This window comes from Ochotona curzoniae, unplaced genomic scaffold, assembly GCF_017591425.1.
Source record: "Ochotona curzoniae isolate NIBS_2020 unplaced genomic scaffold, NIBS_Ocur_1.0 contig_3498, whole genome shotgun sequence".
NCBI classification, from domain to species: Eukaryota; Metazoa; Chordata; class Mammalia; order Lagomorpha; family Ochotonidae; genus Ochotona; species Ochotona curzoniae.
In genome coordinates, this window is record NW_024465885.1 from 43876713 (window position 1) to 43896328 (window position 19616).

Sequence of the window (19616 nt, forward strand, 5' to 3'; positions counted from 1 at the left end):
TGGCTTAGATGGAGCAGTGGACAGCATATCCAGATGCACATGAAGGATATGGCAGTCTATTGGAGCCTGCAGAGGACACCTTGTACCACAACAGAGGATGGAGGACAGAACAAATTGATCAACCATCTCAGCCAAGTGTTGGCAGTGAATATCTGGGCAAACGATGACTCTAAGGTGAACATGTCAACCAGTAGATTCTGGAGAGATTTTGTTGTGCTTGAAATGGTGAGATATGCAGTAATTCAGAACTGCTGAACTGTCAAAACTTCATGAGCAGGACCCTCAGAGCATGCCACACCAGGGACCCTGGGATGGTGTCAAGTGGCTGTCCTCCATCCCAGGGTACAGAGGAGTTTGGGAATCTGGGTGTGGTCTCTCCCCTTATCTCCCCCTTTCCCCCAGATACAGGAAGAAAAAAAGAGAGAGAATGTGGAAATAATGGCCTCATCCACCTTCCTGTAGCTCTTGACCCTTTGCTGCACCCTAATCAACTATGTAAACATCATCAAAACTAAAATAATCTTAAACACTTTCTGGGAAAACTGCAAATGTAACCTCTGATGAATCATCTGTGATGGGAGAAAGGAAGAAATGAACTGGAGCTCCCAGGATTAGGTTACAGAGCCAAGACCACATGGGAAATGACCTCATGTCACACAGACAGCCTAAAAATCGTAGCAAATGGCTTCAGAAGCACGCACATTAATGGCCTGCTACAGGGCATCACACTCGCAGTATATTCCACTGAAGCACACTGGGATGACTATAGACAACCAAAAATTATTTTATATTTCAAAAAAATCTAGAAGAGAGGATTCTGAATGATCCCAAACAAACATGTTGTGGGGGAGGGAAAGAGGCAGTGCAGTGATGCACTGCCTGTGGTGCCAGCATCCGTATGGGCACTGGTTGGAGTCCCAGCTGTTGTGATCCCAATCCAGCTCTTGGTAACTGTCTGGAAAAGCAGCAGAGGATGGCCCAGGGCTTTGAGCTCTTGCACCCCTGTAGGAGACCTGGAAGAAGCTCCTAGCTTTAGATTTGCTCAGCTCTGACTACTGTGGCTATTTAGAGAGTGAACCAGCAGATGGAATTTCTCCCTCTGTTTTTTTCTCTCTCTCTCTCTCTGCTTCTCTGTTTCTCTCTCCCTCTCCCTCTTTGACTCTTTCTCTCTGTGTCTCTAACTCTCTTCGACTTTCAAGTAAAGATAAATAAATTTTTAAAAAAAACCACTTTGGCAATGTATACGCTGATTACCCTGATTTCATTACTTCATATTGTATCGTAGGTATCAAAATATCACATTGTACCTTACATTCTATACAATTGCTACATATTGGTTACAAATAAAAAAAAAATTAGGAGTGAGTGTTTGGCCTAATGGTTAAGACACTTGTTAGGATTTCCGCATCTCCTACCACACTAGCAAGATTCAAGAAGCCCTGCTCTGTATCATGCATCTAGCTTCTTGCTCATGTGGTCATCAAGGTCAGAGGTGGGAGAGAGCAGGTAATGCCTCAAGCACTTGGGTCCCTACTATCCACATGAGAAACCGGACTGAGTGTAACCCAGATGTAGCTGTTGCCAGCATTTGGTGAGTAAGCCAGCAGGTGGAAGATCAATCGATCTACAAAGAGAGAGTAAAATGCAAGTAAAATCTTTTAAACTGCCTTTATAGTGAGGAGATAAAAGCCAAAATAAACTTATAAAATATATTTGGAAATTTTCCATTGAGATGTAAATGTTTCCACACACCCACACATAAAAGTTCTATGCCCACCAACAGACTCTAGCTATTCATGAAAGAGAGTGGGTAGAAATTGCTAACATGTTTATCTTTCGGATGAAATACTTCCATAGTCTTTATGGGGACTCCTCTGCTGGGCTATAAATCCCACTGGTAAGTGCAACAAAGTTTTGTTGGAAAGAAATGCAGCAGCCTCACACACACCCTGTATTCTGCAAAGTCCTACTCCTCCTCCAGCATCTTCACAGGCTGACCTGAAAGTCTGAGCAAGGGGAGCTCCCCAGGAGGATCCAAATTGTTTAGGGTCAGATGGGCCCCACTGTAGGCAACTGCCTAGGTTGCCATGTACCTAGGCAATTGTCACACTGTGGGGAGAAAAGTAGCCTGTGGCTGGTGGGCATTCTGGGCCTGGCTAATGCCAAATATGTGTTAACTATACCAGTATGCAAACCTAGTTACTTATTCTTTTTCTAAAAGAAATATCTTTACTTTCTTTTTGTTTAGGACATGTAGGGAAGGCAAGGAATGAGGACTGGAACACACCTCCCCAGACCCAGACAGTGGTGCTACAGATTGCCCAGAAAAAGGTTCTGCGGGTATACTAGAGTGGGAACAGCTGAGGGCATGTTTGATAAAGGAGGAATGATTTCTGGGGTTTTCCATGCACTGTGTCACTGCACTTGCAGTTAACGCAAGGGAGCTGAAATGCAGAGGGTAAGTAGGGGAAAACCGGAGGATATCTGGGCTCCTGACAAATTAAATGATTGGTACTGAGAGGAGGCAATGCCAATGAGGATTGCTACACTGACTGGCCTGCATGGGATCTGGGTGTGGGAGCAGGCATGGTAGGAAAATTTGTGAACTCTTTCCCCAGGCTGCAGATCCTGCTAAGAAGCATAACAGGGATGTGGGCAGGTATCTGTGGGCAGGATCTAGGAGCAGACCAGGCTGGGCCAGGCCATAACACATTATGGCACTCATGAGAGCCAAGACAGGTTGTGGCCCATGCCCAAATGAGCTAGACTACAACCCCCATCAAGAAGAGCTGAGACTGTCACAGGCCATGCCAGGCTGGAATGAAGCACCCACCAACACAGGCAAGACCAAGCGCTGTGAAGACTGATAGAGGAAATCTAGGGAATCCCCAACAGGACTAGAACTCCCACTGACAAGTACAAAAACCAGGGCTCTGCGTCAAACAGGCTGAAGAAAGCTGCAGCACCCACCGGCGTGTGTGTGGGCTGGGTCGGGGGAGGGTCAAACTAGGTTAGACTCAAACACCCACTGATGCTTACAAGAACCAGAATGGGTGTGAGACAAGCAGCCCAGGACATGGTACATACTCGTGAGCAAACAGCACCAAGCTGGATTGTAGCACCTCTTGGCATATGTGTAAGTTGTCCTGGGGACAGGCTGTATGATCCAGTCCACAGCACACACTGGCATGAGCAAGAGTCAGGACAGAGTACAGGCTGGATCCAGCTGCATTGCAACACCCACCAGTTCACACAAGGGCTAATGCTATGCAGTAGGCCAGGATGGCCTAGGCTGGGCTGCCCTGCTACACCTGCTTGCAAGAGCTGAACGAGGGATAGACTACATTGAGCCAGGCTGCAGCACCTGATGGCACATGCCAAGACTGAGGGTGGCCCATCTCAACCTGAACTAAAGCAACTGCTGCAAAACTTAGGGGTGGGAGGGAGCCTAGTAGGGGAACCACAGCAACTCCCCTGCTGGGCTGCTGCTTCCAAGGATGACCCTGAGAGCTGAGACCAGGGACAGGCCAGGTGCAGCCAAGCTGCTATAGCCACTGGCATGCATGAGAGCCAGAATGGGTGTGGGTCAGCCTGGCTGTGCCTCAGCACCAGCAGAAAAATGCCAGGAACAAGTGCAAGTCATGTGAAGATGGCCTGCAGTACCCCTGTCAGCTGCAAGATCCAGAGCTGGGCCCATGCCTGGCAGGGGAACTGTGGACACTTTCCTGCTAGGCTGTACCTACCTCTGGTAAACACAAGAACCAGGACTGGGGGCAGGCCAGGCTAGACAAGGGGATGACACCTGTTCACAAAGATGAGAGCTGAATCTGGGGGCAGGATGGGCTGAGCCAAGCCACAACTCCTGCTGGTGTGCATCAGAGCCAGATGGGAGGCAGGAAGCAGGGGCTGGCACACAAACTGGGGCTAGAGGACTGGTGGGAGCTATTGGGGACTGCCCCAACTAGGCCACAGCACCCACTGGTATGTGTGAGGACCAGGACAGTAGTGAGCTGGCTGGGCTCTCCACAGCACCTGTCAGTTCACATGAGGTAAGAAATTGGGGCAGGACTGACCAGACAGCTGCATCCACCCCCATATGTGTATTGGCTGGTGCAGCTGACAATACTGAACCTGATCCTGCACTGGCTGGTCCAGGCCAGAGTCAGTCTGAGGTCACCCAAGAAGAGGTTTCTTGGGGTATTCCCAACTGGACCACTGGACTCACATTCCCAATCACAGGACAAAAAACACAGGATATGTAGTTCAACCTTGGAGGAATGTATCCAGACTGAGCCTCCTCAGTTGCTGATACCTCAGTTGCTGTGCAGTGGACAGCATCCCAGACGCAAACAGAGGACATGACAGCCAGCTCATCTAGGCCTGCAGGGCACAGCAAGTGCCTCCTCAGAGGGTGGAAAGCAGAACAGGTTGGACAACCCTCCAGCCAAGCTTTGCAGCATGTTTTTGAGTCTGTGGCTGCACTGAGGTGGAGTTTGTCAACCAACAGATCTGGGAAAGATATTTTCAACCCACAAGCAATGAAACCAACAACTAACAACTTCTCACAACTATCCAAGCCATTGCAGTAACACCCTCAGAACACTCTGCCAGACTGCGGGCTTTCCAATGTCTGTTCCCCATTCCCTGGCGCTGTGATGTAGTTGGACAGCAAGAGGCAGCCCTCTCCCCTTCCTCTCTTGTGGACACAGGAGGATAAAAAGAATAGAAACACGTGTCCCACCCACCTTCCTCCATGCCTGACCCGCCCCACCCTCACAATCAGAGGTCCACAGGGGCATGCATCCCTCTCAACTAGGTAAACAACACGAAACAGAACATTTTAGAATACTTTTTTAAGAGGCCAAAGTGTGCCACTCAGCCTGATGATACTGGACAATAGGAGCTTACCAGTCTTCTCCCAAGAAGCACACTTTCAGGGAATCTGTTTTGCACAGCACCTAGTAGGAAACTCCTGGGAGCGAGTCTACCTGCTTCCCACTCAGCAAGCCCTGGGTCCAAGAGAAGAGGGAGGCGTGGAAAGCAAAAGGGTGGAGCTGGACGCAGTTCCCTTCAAACAAACAAACAAAAGAAACCTCCTAAGTAGGTATTCTCTATCTGAGATCTGCCCTGCCCCATTTAACCTTGCTATGCACACCCGTCTTGGACAAAGAACCTTTATTCCACTTGCCTCCGTTATTTTAAGCTTATTGTTCTAAATATTACACGTGCAACCTACTCCGACTAGTGGGCAAGCACAGCTTTGGGGCAGCAGGAAATGGCCATTTGCCACAGAAGCCTGAAGGCAACAGGCCATTGGAAAGCTTTCTATGCTTCACATTTTTTTTCTCTTTTACATTTTTCTTTGAAAGCCGGGGTTAGAGAGTCTTTGGCCCACTCGGCAGGCTGGGTGTCCTCTGAGCTGGCCCGCCCAGAGAGGCCTCCTCAGCCCGGGTGCCCAGGGGCCTCAGCCTGGAAACTCGGTACCTGGACTAGCCGGGTCCTCCGCCCACGCGAGACCACAGCGGGAAGCCCTGGGCGGATGCCGGCCCGAGCGGCCTGTACAGGCGCACTGACAGCGCGCGGCGTTCCTAGGAGGCGTCCGGCCTCAGGCTGGGTGCGGACTTTGGAGAACAGGGGGCCGAGGCCCGACTAGGTGGTTCCCGGCGCGAGAGGAGATGCCACAGCAACAGGGTCGGCACGTTCCACCGAGTGCGCGTGCGCCGAAGTGCGCAGAGAAGGGGTGGAGCGTACGCTAAGGTGGGAAGGTTCACGGCAGGGGCGGGCCAAGAGGATGGGTCACTTGTGGGGCGGGGCTTTGCGAGGGGCGGAGCCAGCTCCAAGGACTGAGCGCCGGCGGGAGGGGAGCTGTGGCTGGGGCCGAGTTCCTGCGGCGAGGCGGGGCGGGGCGTTCGCCTGGGGTGGGGCTTGGCGAAATGTTCTCTGGGTCGGGGACTTTCGTGGGGGCGGGGCGTAGTGCTTTCGGGGGTGGGGCTTGTTGACCGCGTGGGCCTCCCTGGGGATGGAGCGTAAGCACTGAGGGCGCGGCCCAAGAGGGGCTAAGGCGGAGAGTAGATGTCTCTGGCTTGGGCCCTTCGTGGGGCGGAGCGTTCAGGGCTGTTGGGCTTTGAGGACGCTCGCCCAGGCGTGGCCTTGGGAGGGGTGGGCGGCGTACCCTGGCGGCAGGATGCTAGGAGAGGAAGCACCCGCGCCCTTAGGCCTGTGAGCGCCCCCGCTTTGCCTGCGATGGCCGCTCGTGCTCACCTCTCCCCGGGGTCGGCCTGAGGTGACCGACGATGTGACCGGCGGTGCCGGTGGTGGCGGCTGGCGGACGATGTTCCCCCTCCTGGGCGCCACGACGCTGGTGCTGGTCGTCGGGACACCGTGGGTGTCGCCCGCAGCCGCAGGTGGGACGAGCCGGGAGGTTTGGGCTTGGGACGGGAGCGGCTGAGGCCTCGGCCGATGGCGGGGGCGGTCAGGGCACAGCCGAGTTCCCTGGGCGGCCTTTCTGCTCGCGTGGGCCGCAGTGCCCGCCTGCCAACCCTGTGGGGCTTCCACATCCGAGAGGACAGAGAGGGGTTCCGTTGGTACCCGCGGCGGCCCGGGGCGTCGTCCTGGGCCTGGAGCCCCTTGCGAGAGCTTCAGGTCATCTTTCAGCTCCACTGGCCCGTTTGGATGAAAACAAGGCGTTTCTTCGGGGTAGTGGACAGCTGCCCAGTGCCTCGGGGGAGGAAAGGGGTTGGGTGCCGCAAGGTTTGCCCACCCTGGAGACCTACTACTGAGAGGATAAACCCAAAGGGAGCCGCCTGCTCTCTTTGCTTGCCACTCTTGACCCGTAGCCCTGAGGCAGGAGGGGAACCACCAACTCTCCCTGGATTCAGACCTGGGCACGAGGAGCGGTCTCGGGGGAAGTTCGTGTCCAGCGTCCCAGCAGGCCAAGACTCCAGGTCACTGAGCTGCCAGTAACTTCCACCTGGGTGTCTGCGAGGCAACCCTTGCACCTGTGCGGTGCGTCATACCTGATACCCCACTTTCCTCCTTACAGGGAGGAGGGGGCATGCTTAGCGCCCCAGTGCACCCAAGTCATGTTTTTGCAGCCTTTGGTGTATGAAATTCTCGTTTTGCCTTAAGGTTGAAAAATAAATTGCAGCAGAATTCTGATATAACACTGACATGGCAGGAGGATGTGCAGAACTAATGAAGCGGAATTGGCAGGCAGTTAGCCTGTCTTGAGCTTTAACTCTAGGTGTTGGTTGGTATAGGTTCAATTAGTGTCGTCTTACTTTAAAGATAAGAAAACAATACATATTCATTGAGGTTTCACAACCACTGTAGACATTTCCTTTTATAGAGGGGACCGAGACACTCAGAGTTTAGTGACTTCACCTAGCGCCACAAAAGTGGCCCTTCGCTGAATCAAAAAATGGAACCCTAAAAATCAGGCCTCAGAGCCTTGAGAGTCAGCCAGATCAAACTGTTGCCCTAAGAATTTAAATCCTTATTTCCCCACCCCTGTGCTAAGGGTCTCTTGATCCCTTATCTTTCAATTTACTATTTTTTCCCAGAAGAATTATAACATTCATAAGTAAATGAAATGTTAAGCCAAACTTAAGATTGAAATGTTGTTCTGCCTATCAAAAGTCACAAAATTGCTAATAGTTTTTAACCTGGTAAATGAGATTTTGGACCATGGAAAAATTGCTAATAGTTTTTAACCTGGTAAAAAGACTATCAAACAGGGCAGAAAAATATATCCGTATTTGTGTGGCTCTGGGTGTTTAGATTTACATCAGCCCTGAAAAGATAATAAATGCTTGGGTATTATCAGCATACATACAAAAGGTTGGAAATAGCCAGAAGAGTGTGTGTTCAATTAAACACCATCTATACACCTTCCGTGTTTAAGAGGTGAAGTGAACTGTTAGAGGGATATTGCTAATGTAATGCAGTGAAGCCTGTGAGAACTATGCACAAATGAATAACTCTATTTCCAAGTGCCTGGCTGTCACTTATTTGTTGATTTCCCAAATACCAAAATGCCTCACTCCAAAATCTCATTTCTTGAGCAAAATGAAGGATTGCATCCTTGTGGAAATCCCTTGGCTCTGCCTCATCCAATTTCCTGTATCTCAAGACACAGAAATACTATAAATGTTGCGCATGCAATCAGATCTTTGTTGATCTCTATTAGCCCAACTGCTGCTCTTTGGCTGCATAAACTCTGCAAATGCCGACATGTGGGATGTGTTCCAGGAAAACACAGTTAAGAAAACTGAACAGCAGACTTGAACAGTGCCAAAAGACAGGCAAGGAAGCAGGCAGATCGAACACTGGAGAAAGTGCAGTTTGTTGGAGAGCCACACAAGTGTGGTGAGGGTGCCACAAGACCAGAGGTCCCCCGTGTCCTGTAGCCAGACAAATGTGGCTGGCTGCCAACCAAAATGGGCCCCTTTTTGTCAAAGAGCAGTAAGGTCACCAAACACCTTCCAGGTGTTGAACCCTCCTGCCCACACTCTCCAAAGGCGCTCCTAACAAGTCTGCTTCTCAGGGGTTCGCTGTATGCATAGCAGGGTCAGTGAGGCAGGCCAGTTTTAGCTCACATGCTTTTATGTAAGGAGGCGAAGGTTATGTCAAGCAGAATGGATATCAGGCTAGGAAAACAAGGAGATGTCTTGTTTGGGCATAAAGATTCAGTGGATTGGAGTATGAAACAAAATGCTGAGGGGAGGAAGACTTAATGAACACCTCAAGTTTATTTTTTTTTCCAGAAACCCCTTTCTCAGGTATTCCTCCTTTGCCCCTATTGGTGGAAATGTGTGGAAGAGAGGTTCTTGTCTTAGCAAAGGAAAGAATTCAGTCATGAGGCCGAGTTACTCCCTGTCAGAATGGGCCAACACCTCTTCAGACAGATGGAATTTGAGAAAGTGTGTCTGGCCTTTCACACTGGGGTCAGCAAGGTCACATAGTTCAGTGAGGAGAAGATAGCTGGCAAGTCAGGTATCTCAGCATCATCTCAACAAAGAACTGAGAATGCTGAGCTGCACTACACCTGATTGGGCAGGCGGTGGGGCATCTCAGAGGAGATGTATTGAGACCAGGGCTTTCAAAGCAAGGGGTCCAGTGCTGCCTGCTGTCTGTCTACCTCCTTCCTTCTTCCCTCTTCTCCTGCACAAAGGAAGAATAGGTAAAATTCCTCCCAAGTGTTTATTTCCTGTTGTGTCAGACTGTGTAACCCATTGGTCCAAGGGAGAGAGGACTCTGCTCAGCTACCTTCTTCCATGGGGGGAAGACTGGGACCATCTCTTTAGGTTACCGAGGTGTGGGCAGAACTTGAGCATGGGAAATACTGGGCTGCTTCCAAGGCTTTCTAGCCCTGATGCTTTGCTTTCCTCAGGTCCCTCTCACACACATCAGCTAATTACTGCCTTCCTACCTGGCACCCCCACACCAAGTATCCAATTAGAAAGTAGAAGAAACCATCCCAATAAAGAAAGATCTGGACAAGAGACCTGGGCTAGAGAAGTCTTTTTAGAAACAAGGTGGTTGTCCTGAGGCAGAAGTCAAAAGCTAGAAATATTCAGGAGCCAGAGATAAATTTAAAAGCTTATCTTTCAGAGTTTGAGCTTGTCAAAATGAATGACAGGGCCTTTGTGAAGGTTTAGTTGCTGGATCCAGCATTCTAATCAATAGTTCTCAACAAATTACAATGAAGTCCAAGGTTCAATAGCCACTACCCTTCAGCAATTTGAAAAATGGGTGGAGGTTTGTGCTCAGCACCAAGAGGCAGCACTTTTAAAAATGCATCATTTGTAGATCCCAAGAATCTGGTAGAATAAGGAACATGTGGAGTGTCTCCCACCCAGACACTAGCTGCCTGGGCAGAAGGGTCTGCCCAATGTAACTGTTTGAGAACTTTATTGAAGGTTTCTGACCCCAAGGAAGGGCTTTGTCAGTAGACTGTACCTAATTGTGATCAGCTTCAGCCCTTAGCACAGTAGTGGCTTCCTGTCTCCCACTTTCTGGCTCTGGGTAGGCAGCTCTGCAGTGGTTCCTGGGGGGACCTGTCACAGCTCACAGGAGCCGGGGTGGGCAGCGACAGGCCCATTATCTAAGTGTCTGGGAGTAATGATTGCTGCTTCTGGCTGTTGTCACTTGCCCCTCCAACCCCCTTTTGCTGCAAGCTCTTCTACCCCACTAGGTGACTTCTAGGGGATCTGAAGTTCTGACAGCCTTTCTCCCCCTTCCCTCCTATCTCTTCATTTTTCTTCTTTTTCATTTTTTAAATCTTTTTTATTATTATTATCATGTTATCATACAATTCTATAGATCCTGAGATTTCCCTTATACTCTCCCCAATTCCCTCCCCCCTGAGTTTCCCTATATTATTACTATAATATAGTTCTTCATAAACAGTCATATATCCATCATTGCAGGCATGGACAATGGTAGAAAGTCCAGCATCCTATTGTCAAGATATAGTAAACAGTTTCATTGGGAGTCCATGTTTAGTCTGGAAGTAGAAATGTGTACTACAGTGTATCCTCACATCTGAATATTATAGTCTCCATTACAGTTACTATACATCTGCTTAAATGAAGAGCCACAATACAAAATCAACACCAGAAAGAAAAATAGAAATTTACAGTGCCATGAACTTAAACAAAATGCTACTAGATACGATAGTTGCCATTACATGATTACCATACATTCCCCTTAAATGAAAAGCCACAAAACAAAATCACCAACAGGAAAAGAAATTAATACCATGAAGTTAAGTAATATGCTACTGAATGACTAATGTTGAAGAAATGAAAGAGAAAATCAGCCTTCTTGAAGCAAATGATGCTACTGTGTGATATATGAATGATTGAATTTGACAAAAAAGTGTTTTGGAGAGATGAAACTAACCAAAAAAAAAAAAAAACCCCAAATCCATGAGATATATAGTTACCACTGATCTTTGTTAGTGAGATATGTCTCCTGTAGGCAACAAATAGATGGGTTTTGTTTTTTTAATCCAATTTACTTACCTACCTTGTATGATTGATGAGCTTAAGCCATCTACATTCAAGGTTAATATGTATGGGTGGTATGATTAGGTCCTGTCATTTTAGCAATGGGTTATTTATTGATTTAATCTTTTGTTGTTATTTTGCTGGGATGTTTTTGGTGGGTGCTATTCCTCTTCTCTGTCAAGAGAACATCTTTAAGTATCCTATGTAGGGTAGATTTGGAATAAGCAAATTCTTTTAACTTTTCTTTACTATAGATAAATTTTATTTCATTTTCAAAGACAAAGGAAAGTTTTGCTGAGTACGTTATCCTGGGTCGACAAGTTTTTACCTTTAAAATTTAGAATATGTCGCTCCATTCTCTTTTGCCCTGTAGAGTCTCCTGTGAGAGGTCTCCTGTAAGTTTAGTTGTCATTCCTTTATATGACAATTGATTTTTTTCCATGTGCACATCTAAGGATCTTTTCCTTATGTTAGATTGAAGAGAACTTGATTATCATGTGTTGTGGTGAAGATCGCTTTTGGTCAACCCTGATGGGAGTTCTTTGTCCTTCCTGGATGTTGTTTCCCAATTCTTTCTCTAGATTAAGGAAATTTTCCCTTATTTTTTCATTGAATACACCTTTAATCCCATTTTCTCTTCTGGAACTCCCATAATTCTTATATTTGGCTTTCTAATAGTGTCTACAATTCTCTTTCTATAAAAATACTTTTTTTTAGCTTGACCCAGTTCTGCTTCCAGCTTTTTGTTTGTTTCCCCTTGGTGACAGGAAATATCCTCTAATTTTGAGATTCTTTCTTTTGCCTCGTTCATTCTATTATGGAGACTCTCCACTGTACCTTTAATTTGCTTCACTGTATTCTTAATTTCTGATATGTCAGCTTTCATTTGATTCATTTCCTATGTAACATATTCCTTAAATTCTTTGAACTCCTGTATTATGTGCTTCTCATTGTTGATAAGAAGCTTTATAACAAGTGTTTTGAATTCTGTGTCCCCAATTTTCTCAGTGTCTTCCTCAGTTAACTCTGAGGTTGGCAGAGGGTTTTTGCTCCTTTGCAGGGAAGTCTTCAGTAATGTTCATTGTGCCTTTATCTCTTCTTTCACTCTTGGTCATTGTACTTCTAGTTATCAGATTCTTCTTGGGACAGGTTTCTAAGCTCTGTCACCCGCAAGTCTATACTCTGATTTTACTTATGGCAGTTGGTACATGGCTTTTTGTTTGCAGTCACTTGTGCCACTCCCTCCAAGAGTTCCAGGTCTGGGTTCTTGGGTTAGATATCCACTATGGTCTCCATAGCCACAGCTCCTGGTTCAACAGTCTGCACCTCCTGTGAAACTGTGCTGAGGCTGCACCATTGTCTATACAATCTTTCTCCCACTTCTGGTTGGAGCAGAACCCAGGTGTAGGGAGCCAACAGGTATCCTATATAACTAGGATGTTGGTGGTGCTGATCTTGCAGGAACCTGTTGGCCATTAGGTCTGAGAGCCACACGAACCTATTTTGACCTGTATGATGCCATAGTGGGTATTATTTTCCTGTGAGACCAGTGCAATGTACTGAGCTCAGTGAGTTCGTTCTCAGCCCAGTGTATGCACAGCTCACTGTTGTCCTTCGCAGTCTTAAAATCTTTGCCAAATGATACAAAATTGCAGCTGATGTGCCACTACTAGACTTCTGCTGGTCCTCAGGTCTGAGGGCTGCCCATAACTGTCTTGGGTGGAATCTGTAGAATGCCATGATGTTGAGTTCACTGACCCCAAAATGAGTTCATTCTTAGCTCAGTGCATGCACTGTAGTGTTTCATATCCTTTGCCTCTTTAAACAAAATGGCACGCGATATGGCTCTAGGGCATGCACTGGGCTGTGATATTCATCCTATTTCCCCAGTGTGCATCTGGGACCTGCGTCTCTGTCTCTGCCACTGGTAACATAAAACAGACCAGCAAGATGAACGGTTATTTGTCTGGGTTCACCTCCTGAGCTCCCAGTGAAACCCTTCCCACCTTGTTGATGGTGGAGTTCTGGCTGCTGGTGGAGTTGATATCGCCACTCACTAAAGGCTGCTGGGGTATAGGTCATTGGAATACCACACCGTTGTATCCACTGCTTTCAGTGTCTGTCACACTCCAGGTACCCCCACTGCTGTTGTTCTGTCTTCTCCTGTTTCCTGGAATGTACCCTCTCTGCTTCACATTGGCTAATGTTTCTCCATCGTTTAAACGTGTCCTTACACTGTTTGCCATCTTGATTCCCCCTCTATTTCATTATGGAGCCAGACTTTTCAGATTTGAGGAACAATTGCTTATGTAGAGAAAATTAGAAAGTGATGGGGCATACTCAGGGCGTTGCTCAGAAGAGATTGCTGAGTTTACACTTCAAACCAGTTACTTGGCACTGACAGCTTACAATTGTTTTAAAAGTAATCATAGTAACACAAAAGAAAACCCAGCAACCTCTGGGGAAGAGGGAGAATCGGATCTCTGGAGTACATTATTAGATCATAAGACACACACAGAAAACAAGAAGGAGCACCCATTTAAAGGGGAAAAAGAAAAACACAGTGAGAGAAAATTATAAATTGACTCTGAAAAAGACCTTAATGGCTCACCTATTAGGGAAAGACTTTAGAACAGTTGTCTTAAAGTTGCCCAAACAATGGCAGGAAATTAAGCTGCGGCTTGGGACTTGTACCACAACTGATGCAGTAGTGCCTGGTTCCTGTCCTGGCTGATGTGCTTCACTTCCGGCTTCCAGCTGATGTAGATAGACCTTGGAGATAGCAAGCTGATGGCTCATGTAATTAAGTTTCTGCCACCCACATGAGAGACAGAGATATGGCTCTGGCTTACAAGGTACTTACAGCTGTTACAGATAAATAATTCAGCTGCACCAAGTCCTTTTCGGTGTTCCTGAAGGACGTGACTGACACAGTCGTTCCTGCTCCTGTTAACTAAGCAGCTGTCCAGCTGGACACCACATCTGTTTGGTTGTCTATCAGAGTATAAGAAACATCACTCCAAATTGATTATGAAGCCAAACTAAGACAGTTGAACAGTTGAACCATGTGTCAGTAACATGCGAGAGATCAAAGGAAAATTCAAGTCTTTATAAAGACGGGTTTCCTCCCCCTTTGGTTAAAAGATACTTTTATTTAATATTTTTAAATATTTAATTTATTTCAAAGGCAAATTTTACAGAAAGAGAAAGAAGGACTTTCATCTAACTGGTACACTCCCCAAATGGATACAACAGCTGGGGTTAACACCAATCCAAAACTAGGAGTCAAGAGATCCTTCTAGTTCTCCCATGTGGGTGCAGGATCCCAAGGATTTGAACCATCCTCCATTGCCTTTCCAGGCCACAAGCAAGGAGCTAGATCAGAAATGCAACAGCCAGGACAAGAACTGGCATCCATATGGGATGCTGGCACTTGCAGGTGGAGGATTAGCCGGTTGACTGGCCCCAAGACAACTTCCTTTGTAGAAGGAAAAACTTAACTTTTCATCAGTTCTGTCAGATGCTGAGGTGCAGTTTGGCTCCCTGGAGAGACAGCATTTGTTAGTCTTTGAAAGGTCTTTGAAAATATACTTTGCTGTAAGTAAATGTATCTATTAAGTGTAACATTCTTTTAAACAAATTTTTAAAAAGTAATTGGAAAGGCAGATTCCAGAGGGAGGGAGGGAAAGGCAAAGATCTTCCATCTGCTGGTTCACTTCCCAAGTGGCTAAAATAGCCTGAGCTGAGTTGATCCAAAGCCAGGAGCTTCTTCCGGGTCTCCCATGTAGGTGCAGGGTCCCAAGGCTTTGAGCCATCCTCAACTGCTTTCCCAGGCCACAAGCAGGGAGCAGGCTGGGAAGTGGAATAGCTGGGACACCAACTGACACCCATATGGGATCCCAGCGCTTGTAAGGGGACTAGCCAACTGAGCCATTGCACTGGGCCCAAGAGTGACATTCTTAAAAATAGTTCTACAGTGTATATATAATGATTTTCATCTTTCCGTCCTATAGATGAACATCAGCTGGAATCTCCCCAGCATGGACAAGTTTACATCATAGATGACAACTTTACCCTGAAGTGGAACAGGACCAACGAGATAATCCCAAACGTGACTTTTTCAGCAGATTATCAAAAGTAGGTAACTGCTATTTGATTTGCCAGAATGGTCTGAATAACCCTTATGATAGTGTCATCATAGTGCTTTGTAGATTGGGGAAATACTTGATTTTGCTATTTCTTAGAACTGTTATGTTGACTTCATGCGGTGTTTATAACTTCATTTTTTACAAATAGACCCAGTCAAATTCATCTTTTTTTTGTGAGATTTATATATGTAATAATGTATGTATTTAGTTGGAAGGCAGAGTTACAAAGAAAGAGAGAGCTATATAGAGAGAGATCTTCCATCCACTTGTTCATTATTCAGGTGACCACAGTGACTTAGCTGAACAAGGTCAAAGCCCTGGACCAGGAGTTTCTTCTGGGTCTCCCACACAGGTGCAGGGTACAAAGCTTTGGGCCATCTTCTGCTACTTTCTCAGGCCACAAGCAAGGACCTGGATGGGAAGTGGAGGAGCCCGGACACAAACTAGCACCCATATGGGATCCTGGTGCACGCAAGGCGAGGATTAACCACGAGGCTCTCGCATCAGGCCCAGTAGACAGCTTTCTAATCCACAGCCTTTCCCCTTCCACTCTGGATGTTGAGCCTCATTCACTATTGGAATATACTGCAGTCTGAAGTGGAATACATCTCCAAGTGTGGGAGAAAATGAACAAAGGCTAGCTGAGGTCTTGGAATAGCTGTGGGCCACCTGTACTCAGGGTTTCTTGTTTGTTTGTTTGTTTGCTTTGAACGTTTTTTGTTTTATTTTTAATATTGATTACAGAGAGGGAGGCATAGCCTTGTGGGCTTCTGATAAGGGTGGGCAGGGTCAAGGTGTGCAGATAAAAGTTTCATTTCTTTGTGTGTGTGTGTGTGTGTGTGTGTGTGCCTTCTGTATCCACAGGGAGAGGGTTGGGGGAGACTCATTCCTTGCTGTCATGCTGAGTCAGTGACTGGGGATGGAGACAGTTTTTTCAATGTTGCCTTAGAGATCCCCGAGTGGACAAGAATGTCCCAAGGACTTTATTTCAATGGTTATGGTTCTGAGATGTTGTCTACTTTGATGCACCAGGGTTGAGAAAATCTTTCCAAGGTGTTTGTGGTGTGTCGGTTGACCAGGTCTCCCTCAGTGCATCCACAGACCTAGATGCTTGCTGCAAAGCTTGGCCAGGACAGTTGTTTAACATGTTCTGCTTTCCATCTTTTGATGAGGTGCATGATGTCTTCTGTTGCCTTAGTTGAGCTGGCTGGCGTGTCTTTCACGTGCATCTGGGTATGCTCTCTGATGCACAGGCATCAGCAACTGAGGAGGCCTGGTCCTGAAACATGCACAGCAAGGCTGGACCACATATCCTTGTGATTTCCTGAGCCTGTGATTTGAGTGCAGTGTCTGGCTGGGGAGTGCTGCACAAAATCGTGCCTGGGAAGTCCTCAGACTTGGCTCTTGTGTGCCCCCGCTAGCTCAGGGTCAGGTTCAGTCTGTCTCCTCCACCAGCCAGTGCACATGCTGGTGGATGCAGCTACCTGGTCACTCCTCATCTTTCTTTTTTATTTTTTTATTTTTTAAGATACATTTTTTCTTTTTTTTTGGAAAGTCAGATATACAGAGAGGAGGAAAGACAGAAAGGAAGATCATCCATCCAATGATTCACTCCCAAATTAGCAGCAATGAGCAGAATTGCGCTGATCCAAAGCCAGGAGCCAGCAGCTCTTCCAGGTCTCCCATGCGGGTGTAGGGACCCAAGGCCTTGTGCCATCCTTGACTGCTTTCCCAGGCCACAAGCAGGGAGCAGGATGGAAAGTGGGACTGCCAGGACTAGAACAAGCGCCCATATGGGATCTCGGTGCTTTCAAGGCGAGGACTTTAGCCGCTAAGCCATAGCACTGGGCCCAGTCCTCCTCTTTCAGACGAGCCAGCATGTGCTGCAGCCTAGTTGGAGTGACTCCCAATAGTCCTCACAACAAGTCCACCCCCAGTCCCAGTTTCTGCCCATGCCAGCAGGTGCAGCAGCCTAGCCCAGCTTCCCTGCCCCCAGTCCCAGCCTTTGCATGTGCATGTGGGTGCTGTGGCCTCCCCCAGCCTAACCTGCTCCTGGCCCCAGTTCTTGCATACAGCAGCAAGTGCTACATCCTGCCTCAGCCTGCCACCAACCTCAGTTCTCACTGCACACCTGTCATCGCTGCATCCAGCAGGGACAAGCCCACAAATCTCTTGCCAGACCTGCCCTTCAACCGAATTCTCCCAGATGCTGCTGGGTACTGCGGCCCATTCTCCTACCTACCTCCTGCCCCAACACTTGCCAGTGTATACTGCAGACCAGCCCTGCCCAGCCTGCCCCTTAGTCCTAGCACGACTTTCACATGCACCAGTGAGCAGTGTAACCTATCCGAGCCCAGATCACACACATTGGTGGGTTCCTTGACGTTAGCCAGACATGCCATCTGGATCCTACTTTCTGAACCACCTCATCTCAACTCCTTCAATCACCTGCAGGTATAGTGGCCTGGTCCATGGAAGCTCCCAGCTGTCATTCCACACCTGTCCAACAAGCCCTTGGTGACCCCTATCCCAGTATGTCCCCAGACTCTTCTCTGGGCCATCTGCAGTTCTCCACGCAGTGCTAGGCCACCACGCCAGGTCCAGAATTACTCTCCTTAAACAACTGGTATAGGTAAATGGGGATTACTTCAGATGCCCTGAAAGTTATCATTATCCTAAAAACAGAGAGCACATACTCTGGTTCTCTTGTTCCTTCTGTGTTATTAGTCAATAGCATTATTGTTCTTACTCTGTTCTGTTAGCTTTGCAAGCAGTTACCTAACATAAATAGGCCAGACCACAAGCTGAGAAGGCAGCGTAGCATTAGGTGCAGTGAGGCAGAATGCCTGTGCTTAAATCCATCCGCTGGTAGTGACTCTGTGTCTCAACCCCTTCCTTGTTAAGTAGAGATGATAACCCAGAAGGCCATCTAGAGTTCAGCATCCAAACCAGGATACATCTGAGAGTGAGAAGAGGCACTTAATATTAAATGAGCTAGAATGCGTGTAACCAAGACTTCTCTAGGCACTGTGGAATGGGGATCCAAACAGTAAAGCATCTCAGAAGGAGTGTAGGTGATTGTATGTGAGGCCCTGAGGAGAGTGAGGGAGTGTGGGTGATTGTATGTGAGGTCCTGAGAAGGGTGAGGGAGTGTTGGTGATTGTATATAAGCTCCTGAAGAGAGCGAGGGATTCGTTGAAGTGTAATTCAAAACAGCAGCACGGGGCTGGGCACAGTAGCCTACGGCTCAAGTTCGCATTGCACACACTAAGATCCCATATGAGTGCCGATACTAATTCTAGCAGCCCTGCTTCCCATCCAGCTCTGTGCCTGTGGCCTGGGAAAGTAGTCAAGGACAGCCCAAAGCCTTGGGGCTCTGCACCCACTTGGAAGATGCAGAAGAGACTCTGGGCTCCTGGCTTCAGATCGGCTCAACTCCAGCCATTGTGGCCACTTGGGGTGTGAACCAACAAACAGAAGATCTTCCTCTCTGTCTCTGCTTCTTTCTGTGTATCTGACTTTTAATAAAATTAAATAAATCTTTAGAAAAAAGACAGCAGCAGACAAGTATCTTTTAATACAGTATCTGTGAGAGCTTAGGGCATACATCGCTGGTAGTGATACATCGATGAAGAAATAGGTACAACTGCCGAGCCTAAGGAACATCGGTGTTCATGATGTGTATATAAGAACTGTCATCACAGTGTGTCTCATGTAGCTTTCAATCTTCCATTCAACCTCTGATGAGTCAGTTTTGTGCTGAACATTCCTTGGAGTGCTAGAGTATTTCACTGAACAGGAAACAGAAAGGTAACTGCAGTTTACATCATGAAACCAAAGACAACTGCTATCTAAATGCCTACCTTGGAATTAATGTTTTACAAAATGAATAATACATTATCTTTGAAATTATATCTTCTTCCAATCTACTAAAATAAACTTTAGGGCTTTGTTTCTTTTTTGAACATAGAAACATAGATACTACTGCAGTAGTTTTCTTGAATGAACAAGCAGGGATTTTCTTTTGTATTTTGGGGTTTTTTTTATTTACAATTATTTATTGGAAAGTGAGATTTACAGAGGGAGGGAGAAAGACAGTGGGAGAGATCTTTAATCTTCTCATTCACCCCTTAGATGGCTGCAATGGCCATTGCTGGGCCACATCAAAGCCAGAAGTGGGACCTTCATCTAGTTCTCCATGAGAGAGTGGGTGACAGGGGCCAAGAACTGGCATCAACCTCCACTGCTTTCCCGGGCCATTAGCAGGGAGCTGGATTGGAAATGGGGCAGCCTGGACAGGAATCAGCGGCCAAATGGCATGCCAGTGGCACAGAGTATCCACTGCACCAGCGCCAGCCCCAGCATAAACCATTTTGATGGAGTAAGCACCTGCTTTGCCTGCAGTAGGACAGATACAAATGACAGTACAAGTGGGTTGAAGCAATAGGTTTAAATC

General features: G+C 47.3%; 1 protein-coding gene across 2 annotated transcripts in view; it reads left to right on the plus strand.

Annotated features, from left to right (window-relative positions):
- The first annotated feature begins 6106 nt into the window (after window positions 1-6106).
- Window positions 6107-19616, plus strand: part of LOC121156797 (interferon alpha/beta receptor 1-like) — a 29596-nt gene continuing 16086 nt past the window's right edge. The window contains exons 1-2 of one of the 2 annotated variants that reach the window (XM_040980751.1): window positions 6107-6404; window positions 15026-15149. In XM_040980751.1, coding sequence (XP_040836685.1) covers window positions 6332-6404; window positions 15026-15149 — 197 coding nt within the window. In that variant the 5' untranslated portion in view covers window positions 6107-6331. Of the gene's footprint in view, window positions 6405-15025; window positions 15154-19616 lie in introns of those variants that run through there. The other variant, XM_040980752.1, reaches the window with a different exon arrangement.